Source organism: Mizuhopecten yessoensis, unplaced genomic scaffold (genome assembly GCF_002113885.1).
Source record: "Mizuhopecten yessoensis strain PY_sf001 unplaced genomic scaffold, ASM211388v2 scaffold9157, whole genome shotgun sequence".
Lineage (NCBI taxonomy): Eukaryota > Metazoa > Mollusca > Bivalvia > Pectinida > Pectinidae > Mizuhopecten > Mizuhopecten yessoensis.
Window position 1 is genome coordinate 41,514 of NW_018407907.1, and position 12,781 is coordinate 54,294.

The 12,781-nt window shown below is 34.5% G+C and overlaps 1 protein-coding gene across 1 annotated transcript; it reads right to left on the reverse strand.

Annotated features, from left to right (window-relative positions):
• Positions 1–1,679: 1,679 nt before the first annotated feature.
• On the reverse strand, positions 1,680–12,332 carry LOC110457502. The gene is made up of 3 exons (XM_021508814.1): positions 11,660–12,332; positions 7,561–7,692; positions 1,680–2,998 (listed from the first exon to the last, which is right to left on the reverse strand). The coding sequence occupies exons 1-3, from the start codon at positions 12,018–12,020 to the stop codon at positions 2,733–2,735; spliced, it is 759 nt and encodes a 252-aa protein (XP_021364489.1). The 5' UTR covers positions 12,021–12,332; the 3' UTR covers positions 1,680–2,732.
• Between the last annotated feature and the right edge of the window lie 449 nt (positions 12,333–12,781).

A 12,781-nucleotide genomic window follows, 5' to 3' on the forward strand; every position in this document is an offset into this window, starting at 1 on the left:
TTTATCTGCCACTTGCATAGATTGTTCTCTCTGCATGTCCAATACCTTGGAGTTCTCTTAGTCAATCACATGGTTTTTCTGTGCGACATGGTCTGTGATTGCCGGTTTATTGATCTGGGACTCCGACTGCTTCCTTTTTGATCGGGTGAATTTCTTTCCCTCTTAGGTTTCCGTATCTTATGCATACGCTTACGAAAACTCATACATATTTTACATCTTTGTGTTCATAAGCTTCACTGGTCATTTGTTTGAGGAAAGTGACAGAGTACATACCGCACTAGTCATCGAAACGTCACATATAAACACTTTTTGGTTGCGCTACACGAATCTTTTCACATCTGGTATGCATTACTTTGCAATGTAAAAGCAATATATGCTACAATATATGATTGTGTGCAGAAGAGAGATATACAAATTTATTTATTAACTCATAAGAATTAAATTTTAAAAAAAAACGATTATAAATAGGCTTATAGATGAATATCTCATTGTATGCAGATAGAGACAAACAAATTGATTTATTACCTGGTATGTATTACTATTCCAAAAATTATGATAATGAGTATGATTATATATATATGAATATACGATTGTGTGCTGAATAGGGAGAAAAAAATGATTTATTTCCACGTAAGAATGACCTTTTAGAAAAAATAAAGATTATGATTATGATTATTGAATATATGATTGTGTACAGAAGAGAGACAAACACATTAATTTATTAGCTCGTAAGCATTTCCTTTCCATATAAAACTTATCCTGTAAATGTCTTATATTATTTGTACCTTTTATGTTATTGCACTTACTTCAGGAAAACAGGGAAGGGAAATAACTATAACGCAAATAACGTGTAGGAATTGTAACACTATGTTCCGTGGTATACATTATAGGGTTTATTTCCCTTTGCATATAACAATTTTTGAACAAAGACAGTCTTGGTAACATCCGTCCATTATATGATTGTCTTGCGAATGTATGTTTCTTTGAAACCTGTGTAAGTATTATTTGGATATACCCATCAATCAACAGAATAGTTTATGCTTACAGTAAGACATTTTTGATGGAAATCGTGTAGTTATTTCTATAATTACTACCATACATACAACAAGTTCCTTAACTTAAATGTGACGTTGCATGTTCAGAACCACTATCAAACTACTCCGAAACATTAATCTGTTATGGGACGTCCCCTCCTAAACAGGAAGTGACCGTTGCCATATTTGTCTATCTGCAATCGAGTCACCAAACCTCTGAGCGCGGGTATATAGACAGACTCAAAGTAAATGAAACTTGTTTTATAATTGTTATAGAATAAATAAGTTATTATCACGTGTCTTTTCAACCTGTCGACATATGAACATTGGTAACTCATAAGTACACATAATGACATATTAAGATGTACTTATACAATATATATATAATAAGAATGAATCTTAATTGGCATTATAACAACCCTTAAGGTGGTGACGGTGGCCAAGTGGTTAAGACGTCTGACCTTCTACGATTACTAGCCCTCCACCACTGGGTCGCGGGTTTGAGGCCTACGTGGGACAGTTGCCAGGTACTGGTCACAGGTCGGTGGTTTTTCTCCGGGTACTCCGGTTTTCCTCCACCACCAACACAAAGCACATCCATAGCTGTAAATAGGACCTAAAGCACAAACAAACCAAACCTCACCTAAATTATAAATTGATGTACCACGGATTGGGATAAAATTTCTGACATGGTTTTAGTTTTACTATTGATCGTGAACATGAGGTCATATATGGAGACTATATAATTTCATCAAAATCTAAATCAGTAATGTTTAAGATGTTTTTAAACTAAAATCTGCTATCACTTTCGTATTTTTGAACAATAATGAACGTTTTTTTCATTCCGAGAAACCTGTGTAAAACATGTGCAATCGGTAGCTGTTGTTGAAACATTGTTTTGATTATTTTTTCCAAATATGTTTGTTTCTCTTTTGAGAACTACGTCTTTTCTGAAACTGATTTATTTGACAATATGCAATAAAGGGAGTTAAGCGAGAAATAAAACATTTAAAATATTTTCAAAATACATCTTTCAGCTAATGCCGCCTCACATATCTTAATGAAGAAAGAGAACGGGTAGCACAAAAGACATCACAAATTGTCAGGCACTTAGCATGGACCAAATATACAATTAACTGTTAATTCGTAGACAATCTCCTAGTAAAAGAGTAGAGCGTAAAAAGACTGGTGAGATTGACCGTTCCTCAACCAGAGAAAAACCTCTTTTGTGGTAATAGGCGATGAAGAGGTAAACCGTCTGTCCGGAGAAAATCGTTCGGAGAAAATCAACTTTGCAGTAACAAGAATGACGATATGGTCCGTCCGACCGCTCAATAGCTCCTTTGTGATAACAGGCATGGTAGGAGGGACCGTGTTTTCCGTAGGAAACCTAATTTTATAACAGGAATGAGAAGACGGACTGACGCCCAAAGAAAAGCTCCTTTTGTGGTAGATACATCGTCTGTCCGGAAAAAATGCCATTTGTTGTAACAAGAATGATGAGATGGACTGCCCATCCACAGAGAAGCTCCTTTTGTAGTAACAAAAATAATGAATTGGTCTTCCCATCCGGATACAATCTCCTTTGTAGTAGCAAGTATATTGAGATAGACCGCCCGTCCAGAGAAAGTCTCATGGTAGAATGGTAGACTATGATCAATGCAATAGATAGGAATTACAAGCCTGATCATCAATCATTCAAAGACAATCACGCTGGTAGTGGGCGAATCCACGGTCAAGTGTGTCCTCATACCAATTAGCTGGTTTGTCGAATTTGGTGACACTCTGGAGGAAGCAGTCGCTGGTTTTCCAACCGTACTCGAACGTGACGCACGTGTACAGTGTAGCCGACACACATGACTGAGTACAAGATTCAAATGTTACATTAAGAATGGTCTCCTCGTTATTTTCACTGAGAAAGTAACCAAACACTTCGGTGAAATCATTCCCGTATGTGGTGCAGTCTGAAAGATTAAAGTAATAAATTAACATGTTATTTTGTCACTGTTTCGAAACAGGATTTAAGCCTTTACATTTGTGTCAACTATATAATTTCAAAAGTTCACATATATTGCTACTTCGGATGCAAATGATTATTTTCATGTGGGGGTTACAAGGTGTTAATAATTACAACTGATACGATCACATTTCAAGTGTTCACTAGAAGATCTAAGTGTGAAAGCATTGACCAACATTATGATGTGATCATTATTGACAAACGTCAATAACTAACTGAGGAATAACTTTTGTTCTGTAATTTTCCCAGAATGTCTCTGCATTCTCACGTTCTGATGCTTTATGCTTAAGAGTTTAATTACAAGCTGTGTGAAATAAATGTCACAGGAGGACAAATCAGCTGTATGGTGCAGTAATAACAATAATTATAATAATTCGAGGTTCTTATATACCGCTTTAACACAACCTAGTTCGTAGGTCGTCTCAAAGCGGTTCACAAATTATTATCCGTGGTTATAGGGCCTTTGCAACTAGCCAATACTTTTCTCAACTCCCTGGGGAGCATACAGCCGGAGCTGCCATTTCGGCGCTAACAGCTAGCATTCAACAATTCTAGCACTGCCCAATCACGTACTCATTTATAGCTGAGTAGACTGGAACAAGCGGAGTAAAGGATATTGCTCAAAGATACAACATATTGCCGTGCCATGGCGCGAACCCGCAACCCTTCGGTCACGAGCCCGGCGTCCTACCGCTGGACTACCGTGCCTCCTAATTGCAGTGCAATTCATTTGCTGCAAATTATATCTATTACCAAATCTTAAAGGTGTAATCACCTTTGTGTATATATCAGTGTGTGTTATCATCTTTAGCAAAGGGGCCATACATAACATTGGTCGAAACATGAAATATTTGGTTTCATATGATTTCTTGATATTATTTATTGATTTAATGTTATTGTAACAATCTTTCTTGATTTTTTATTCATTTCAATAATTAATCAATTGATATTTATTTAGTTATCTGTGTTGTTATTGTTCCCGTTGTTGCCTTTCCGCATCGACGTTAACTTTTGGCTGTAGCTATTGTCAATGCCCTTCTGTTATAATTAACAGTTTATGAGATCGTCATTTAAAAATATCCTTAGAACGTCAATATATGGAACGGTTATGATACTGTCGACATATTATTATTTACGTATGAATGATCTAACAATGCTGCTCGTTTTACATTTGTCATCTATCTTGATCTTTGTTATTCATTATCTTGATACTAATCTCTATAAATACAGTGACAGTTTTCTTCCTTAATTTTACGCAAGTGCATTCCCGTTTTCGTTAGAAAAAGAAGAAAAATCGAATTCAACATTTCTTTGTGATGTAGAGAGAGAAAAATCTCAATCCAAGCGTATTTCTTTTCAAATTAAGTTCGAGGCCTTACCTAACGCTGAACTTCAAACATCTTACACTTACCAGGGTTGAGACGTCGCTGTATGCCTAACACAGGAATGATTGATTATTTTTGTCTCCAAACTGGTCTACCTTTAAAATAGCATGTCATGAAATGGCGAAGCCAATTATTTTATAAATACAATATCATTAAAAAGAAATACAATTATATATATTTTTATTTCTATTTTCAAAGAATTTTCAACCATACGTCTTCTCCGTGCTGAATGCAGCAATAAACTTTGTGATTTCTTTCCTGGCGACTTTTCAGGAACGATGATTAGTCACTGTCTAGTTTCCTCATTTTTTTAAATTGAATTTTAATTTGAACGCAAACACAGAAATCATACACAATGCAAAGTATTCATGCATTATGTTTACATAAATGGGAATCTTTTATAGTGCCACCTCAATTGAATGCTACAGCACAGATACCGCAACATCCACTCCAGACTAGTTTATACTCCACCTGGGTTGTTGGAGTTGTAAAGTATACATGCATTATGTTCGTATAAATGGAAGTTTATAATGATGAAAAGTTCCTTATAATTTAGAATTGTCCTATTTTATTTTTTTAATGATACATACATCTGGCCATTTACCATTCATACGAACAGAGACATATGGCTATATATCATATATGTCTCTGATACGGAGAATATGTTCATGTCAAACCAGTAATTACTTCGTGGACCTATGAAATCGTGGAAGAAGAGAACCCACGAAATCCACGAAATTAAAACCCAACACACATTAGTGTTTTCACAGTAATTGTAAATGTCTTTGACTTGACCCGAAATTTCTAAGCGATGTTGCAAAAAGAATACCTTTATATAATCATCCATAATATCAGATACATTTGACACCTGGACTTCATTTCAGCATTTCAATAAACACCAGATAAAATTTTGGCTCTATTCCAAGTGTGAATTACTTGATTTCCAGAACCCTACGTCATTGGCTATACATATATTTACTTTAAGTGATTTAGTTTGATTAAGTAAGTGAACTTGTTTTACAGTACAGAAATGCATTCCATATGAAACATACCTACACAATTATTAAGATATATCCTGTAATTGCATTCGTTTACTATCTTTATCGAAACTTTGTGTTTTACTTGAAAAAATATGAAAAACTGAATGGAAGACATGCATTATAGATGGTATTTGATTATGTAGAGTGACTATTGTCATACGCTGTGTATATTAAAAACAACTTCTTTTTCATAGGCAATAGTTAAAAAGTCACAAAATACATAATAATCATACTACAAAAGATAACTTTGACAGCAAATATATGTAAATCTAAACATACAAGCATCTTCCCTATTCTCTAATACAAAACCTCATTATACAATATTGATCGTAGTCTTAGTTTAGGGTTTTTAGAATATTAGTGGATGTGTGTATTGACAAAAACCCACCTCCGAAGCCGGTATCCTGTGGATTTTAAGATCAAAGGGGGATTAAAGCGATGTTTATAAAAAAAAACACAGATCACATTAAAAATCACTGGAGCATTGACTATTGAATATGAACGACCCTACTGTTGCAATTTATTTCGTCTGGACAAGGATTCCATCGTTAGACCTTAATTACATAAATTTACATTGTTAATTGAACGATGTATTAGCTAATGCCACGTAACTCTTTCCTCCTCCTTATCGAACGTAAATTTACATTAACTACACGCAGTATAAAGGCACAAGGATGTGAACACTCTCGATTCCCATCCATCTTGTATTTAATATTTTATTTATATAGTAAAATATATATATTGGACTGCTTTATCGGGGGGAAAAGCAGATTTAGCTGAAACCAGTAAAGAAAACATCCTATCATATTTACAAGATCATATTATGTATAAAGCATGAATTAATGAATACATACAATAAGATAGAATAATAATTGTGGAATTGAAAAGCAAAGTTTATTTATTTCATTATATATAAATATGCAATAAAAGTTTAGATATATAAAGTAGTTATAGTATTTAAATACAAACAAGCACGAAAGATCAAAAGAACATCTTCAAAAACACAATAATAATTTAAATATATGTTTATTTTGCAACAAAGAAAACATTTACGAATAACCGCTTATAAAGCAATAGATAAAATGTATAATGCGTAATATGAGTAAAAAAGGTGCTGAAAATACATACAAAAATGTATGCTGTATTTAAATACTTTACCAGAAATAGCATATATATAAAGTAGATAGAATTAGGGGATGAAAATGTAAGAAAAAATGATAGTTGGAGATAGCCCTACATTCCAGTATAGTAAAGTGGCCGACCGTATCAGTACCGAAAATAGTTTAGAGGACAGGTGAGTGAGCAACCTACCCCATCGGCATTATATACAGAAACTTACAGTGGAATGATTAAAGCGAAGAAATAGAGGAAAAAACTTAGAAATGCATATCAAACACATGACAGGTTATCAAAACACATTAAAAGCAGTGAAAAAGATAAAACACACATCAAACATTTCAGTATCGACTGTACACGTAATAATAGCAATATCCCAAGTGCAATCCAGCCTGGAAAGAATTCAGACTTCAGAAATTCATTTGGAAGTCTCTTGAATGCCATAAAAAAGATGCGTTGCTTATTGCCTACTGAATTAACTATAAACTGAACAAGAAAGCCCACTTGGACTGAAGTCACAATTAAATACTTTCCATGTTCAGTACCCACGAATGAAGTCCCTTAGACATATAGGTATTTTGATAAAAATATACTAGGTCTCTTAGAACTTGGTATTTGTGTACAATTTTGGTGTTGAAATACTTTAGATATAAAAATCTCACATTTTTTGTATCAATTTTTTATATTGTGTATGGATGTTTTGGTGCAGAGTGCTGTGGGTAAAAACCTGTGTTGACCTCTATCTCTGACCCGGAAGTTTATATTTGACGTTGGTGACACATGCAGAAAAATATCTCAAGAAAAAGGCCAACATCCTATGTTGAAATATTCATATTTTACTCCCAAGATGTTGCTCTTGACCAGATTAGATGGAAAGTTGGCTATCAAATATTGTTTTTTTAATGAAATTAAATGTTACAATGAAACATATAGTAAAATTAATTGTGGTCTTTGTCCTATATACTTACATTGGACACATGATCTCGAACTTGGCCAAAAGCTGTATCCAGCGGCGCACCAACAAGCTCCTTTGAGACACTCCGATTCTGTGACGTAACAATCCGAGGACGTAGTACAGACATCGCCTATATAACGTTCACCTTGAACAAAAAAAAAAAAATGACGTTTAAATGACAAATGGCTTGATTAAAACAACAATTGACAGAGCATTTCATTTATAGTTGAGGTTGTTCAAAACATCAAAACTATTCAAATCCAATTAGCATATACATTGTATTCCATGGAAGACGATTTAAGGTATGCTGATCAACTTTTTAAAAGTCATCTTGACTTTCTACAATACTCTACTTTACTTAAATAAATTTAAATCAGTCTGCACGATTGAAAATCATATATAAACTTCATATATTTTATTTTGTACAACAATTATAAAACAAGTTATTTTAACTTATATCAATCGCTCTTGTTGGTCCCGATGTTAGCGCTCAGTTGGTCTTAATGTGGGAGGAAACCGAAGTACCCGGAGAAAACCAACGTTGTCGGGCATGTAACCCCATACCTGTTCACGTCAGATCGGGGAATTGATCCCCGGCAGCCTTGGTGAAAGGCCAGGATGTACTACAGCATCAACACACACAATAACTAAATAGGAACTCAAACGCAAAAGACAGCAGGTACCGAGGAGGGACATTTTGAATTCTCATACAAAAATCTCACAGTGTGGTTTATGTTTGTATTAACGTTTTGAGTCAGGATTTTGTTCCTGTGTATTTATGATTTGCTACATTTACATCCATTTTACTAGTCAAGGGTATATAATTCAATGTGTTGATACTTTTAGTTTACACCCAGATCAAAGTCGTGATCCCGTTAATCTTAATGTAACACATTACTAGGGGAGGCGAGTCCGGCAATAATTCATACAATGTTAGATCCCGAGCTCATATATTTCCCCGCTTAGCTCTACCATCTAATAAACACCCAGTTATTGTTTACACATAATTGTTTTTATATTCGTATATTCGTCTTTTTTAAATAGTATATACATATCCCAAGTTCAAAGTATTAAGAGCAATGTTATGAATAATTGAAATTAGTCGATACGGGATAGCTATGGGATTTGAAAAATCTTTTAAAATTTCAACACCTCAGCTGCAACTAATTCTGGTATGGTCTACATGGAGGAAAATTATTACTATTGTAGTCAAAAGTTGAGTTTTAACGTCATATATGATTTTTAAGCATCTTTTTTCCTTGTATTTCTCCATATGTTTGAAATTCTTTCAACTTTTAGTACCCCTGATGAATTCCAAATGAACTAAAAGTATTTTTTAACTTCCTGTATCGACTTACATTTTTAAATATGCGCTTTCGTATCTAGTATCTATGGTTTAAATTTCTTTATTAGGTGAGGCAAGTTTTATTTTCAAAATGAACCTGGCAGATACTGATGTTAATGTTCATTACATCAACAAGAGGCCCATGGGCCTTTACGGTCATCTAGATTGGTAAACAATTTGTATTCGTTGTTGTGTTCAGTCATTAAATTGAAGGACAAGTGTCATTGTGGTTTCAAACCAACATGGCTTAAAGTGAACTTACAATGAATAATATATTTGGAGAGGTTTTTGGAGAGTCCTCCTAAATGAAATCAATCAATTGAATAAGCTGCTAGAGTTTAATATTGAATTTAAAGCTGATCAATTTGATTGCTTTTTTAGTTTACATCATTAATTATATAGCAATTGTGCAAAATGTAATACACCAAGAACACAACTATAAAGAGAATGAACAAGAGAAATATATATTTTGTATGGGTGTTATTTTCATTTGATGCATCATATTACACTTTCCAATGGTTGACAGGAAAAATCATTAGAGGTGGTACACTCAGTGTTCTGGAACACATGTGTTTTGTTTGAATTAATAATGCCTTATCTTATTCCTTTATTTGAAATCCTGATATCATATTGTATCGACGTGGTTTTTTTTTTGTTCTAACAATTTAAGGTCTGATCATGCGTTTGAGTGTTTGGGTTGCAGTTTATTTTGACCGACTTGTGTATGGCGATACGGTATTTGTATCGATTTTCCGTTCAGATATCGTTCTTTGGTGTGGACGAGATTGCATCTATTGATATCGACATCATGTATTTATGATTTGCTACATCTTTTTATCAACTTTGACCCAATACCTAGGTTTGGTTTGGTTTGCTTTAGTATTGTTTAACGTCCTATCAACAGCTATGGTCATTTAAGGGCGGCCTCCCCTGTGAGTAAGATGCATGCGTGTAGTGTATGAGTGTGTGTTTTGGGAGGCTGCGATATGTTCGTGTTTGACTCCTTAAGATAGCGCGGAACTGATGCCGACTTTATAGTGCTACCTCACTGAAAGATACTGCCGAAGACGCCCAGCAGGATACCCCACCCGGTCACATTATACTGACAACCTAAATTAGGTAAAGACGATAGTTTAAATATTATATATTAATCATCTGAGAATCTGATCTACCCTTTACCTCAATGTTTTTTGTGAAAACAAATTTTTTGCAGTTATCTTATAAAATACTCTGTTTTTCTTTGCATCCGGCAGAACGATTGAATTTTAGGTTGTAGCCTTTAAAACAAAAGTCAAGCAAAAGTTTCCAGAGCCGAAACACCAACTCCTCAGAGCACTTTTGACTCTTTTGCTTTTGGACTATCATCATCGACCCGAACACAACGATACGTTAAATTTGCATCTTGTTTTTGTGTACTGACAGAGTGAACTTTCTTGTACCGACTTTGAGTTCAGATCGTTTCCTAATTTATTTATGATGTGGTGCCTTTTGCGTTTACAATAACTTTTGATCATATCTTCATGCATTTTATCTTGTTTTATATTTAACTATATAGCAAAACTATCTGAAAACTGTCTATTTCTGAACTATCGCCATGTTTCCCGATTAATCATCTCCAGAAATAACAGTAATCAAATGATTGACATTGTGACGATTCAAAAGTTTGGTTTCTAACGTTTCTAACGCTTTCTCGTAGCTAGACTTTATCACCTAGAAAATGTTTAGCTGTGAGTCACTACAACATCTACTGGACAGGTAATGTAATTATTAAGAAGAGGTATTACCCACCGTCTATTTTATATTATTGTCTACAATAACCACAAGAAATACAAAGGAAGAATAACTTAGTAACTCATTCACCCCTGAAATTTCATAATGAACTATTCCAACCTTTGCATTGGAAGAGTTCAAATGTGTCTTCATGGGTGAATGTGTTAAAACATGCACTAAGTCGCCCTTGAAAGCCAAACAAAGTAAGCACTTTATTTTACTGCACCATGTTTATATTTCGTCCTTCTAGGACTCATCAATGGTACTTTAGGTGAAAAGAATGGACGTCAATATCTATGATGTTCCGAAACATATGTAGATAAACAGCGAATAGGGAAACGTACTTTTAAATCCCTTCATAACGTCGTAATTCACAAGTTTGGATACAACAAGTAATTATGCTTCAACTAATATCACTTTTAATAAATTTCGTGGTCAAAAATCAAATGAATTGGGCAGCAGGCAAAGCCTATTTAAGCCCCATTCCATACATAGTAACAAACAGTGGTAAAAGAATAGACATACACATATAAACAAATTGATATTATCAAATCAATAATCAAAGCTGGGGAAACTGTTTTTGATTATAATTGAATCTAATGGTTTAAATTCTAACCTTTTATTTCGATACCGAAAAGATCTATAAAATATATACATGTTATCAAGAGAAAAGAAAAAGAATTTGTTTATGGAGCTGCATGCATAAACATTTGATGGGATTTAATTATCACATGCCAAAAAGGCTAATATTTCATTGACTGTGTCAGAAATATTTCAGCTAGAAGGTAGCGGCCAACTTTGTCAAATGAAAGCCCACCAGCAGAGTCAACGACTTTGTGATGCAATACAAGAAGGAAACGTATATTCAAATCATAAGTAATGTCGATCTAGCGAGCCAACCAAAGTAAGAGTTTTCTCTGCACATTTGGCAATTTTTGTAAATTTAGATCTGATTAGATTAGAGGTGAAAGTTTTATGAGGATTAAGAGTTACCTACCGACTTCACCCACATAATATTTATTGCCGACGGCAGGCATGGATCCATTTGTAATTCCCAATGTTATGGAATGTCCAACACATGATAGAGAATCCTGATTGTAGAAGAAACTCACACAGGCGTCGTCATTTTTACACTGTTCCGCGCATCGGAATGGCGTCCTGACATTTGCTTCTGTCCACAATTCACGAGTAGGAATTGTCATGTTCTGTAGATTATTCCTGAGGGAAGATTTGAACATTGAACATTCTCCTACTGCAGTTACTGAATTCCACAAACCTATAAACATCAGTGTTACACTTCCAAAGTTTACCAGAAAACAGGTTTTGTTGACTTGTAAGAAATCTTTGATGGTTTTCATGGCAACTGTTATTCCAGAAGCTCTACAATATAATGGGGCTGGAATACACTGTTTGGTTCCAGGGGATATGAAACAATGCTCAGTTCCAAGGACTGTTGAATACTATCAAGTTTCAATGACATATGGCATTATCCTGCTTCAAGAATTAAGTTATATTATGTAGTTTCATAAGAATAGGAATTCTGTCTAGTTTCAGAGATGATGACACTTTGTCCGGTTAAGATGCTCCACGACACTGTCCGGTTTAGGATGCTAAAAGAAATTGTCCATGCGGTTTATCCAAAGCGCGATGTCGCACTGTGCGTTTCCAGAGACTCGAGGCGTCTATAAGTGATCATATACCCTTAACAATCTGAAATGTGTGAGTAGCGCTAAGCCAATCATGATATACCCAGCAAACACTGATGTTACCGGGATCAATAAAGGCCTAATCGCTGCTAGCTACATTCAGGTCCTTTCATCTTCTGAACCTCGTTTTTAACTACGTTTTATTTAACAAAAACATATTTTATGTCTTTAGTCATAAAAATTTACTCTATTGTTATATAAGGTTATTATTACATAAAGCTTGAACGGTATTCTGTTTTTAGTTTCATGCTGGTATGAATGCAATTCGGTTACATACATATTTACCACGAGGCACTGGCGGTCTTCGTCGAATATTTATTTAACCGATTTGCATTCATACCGACTTGAAAATTGAAAAATGTCGTTTAATCCTAATATTTGCATTCCAAATTTTCAGTTCGTTTGACCTTAAA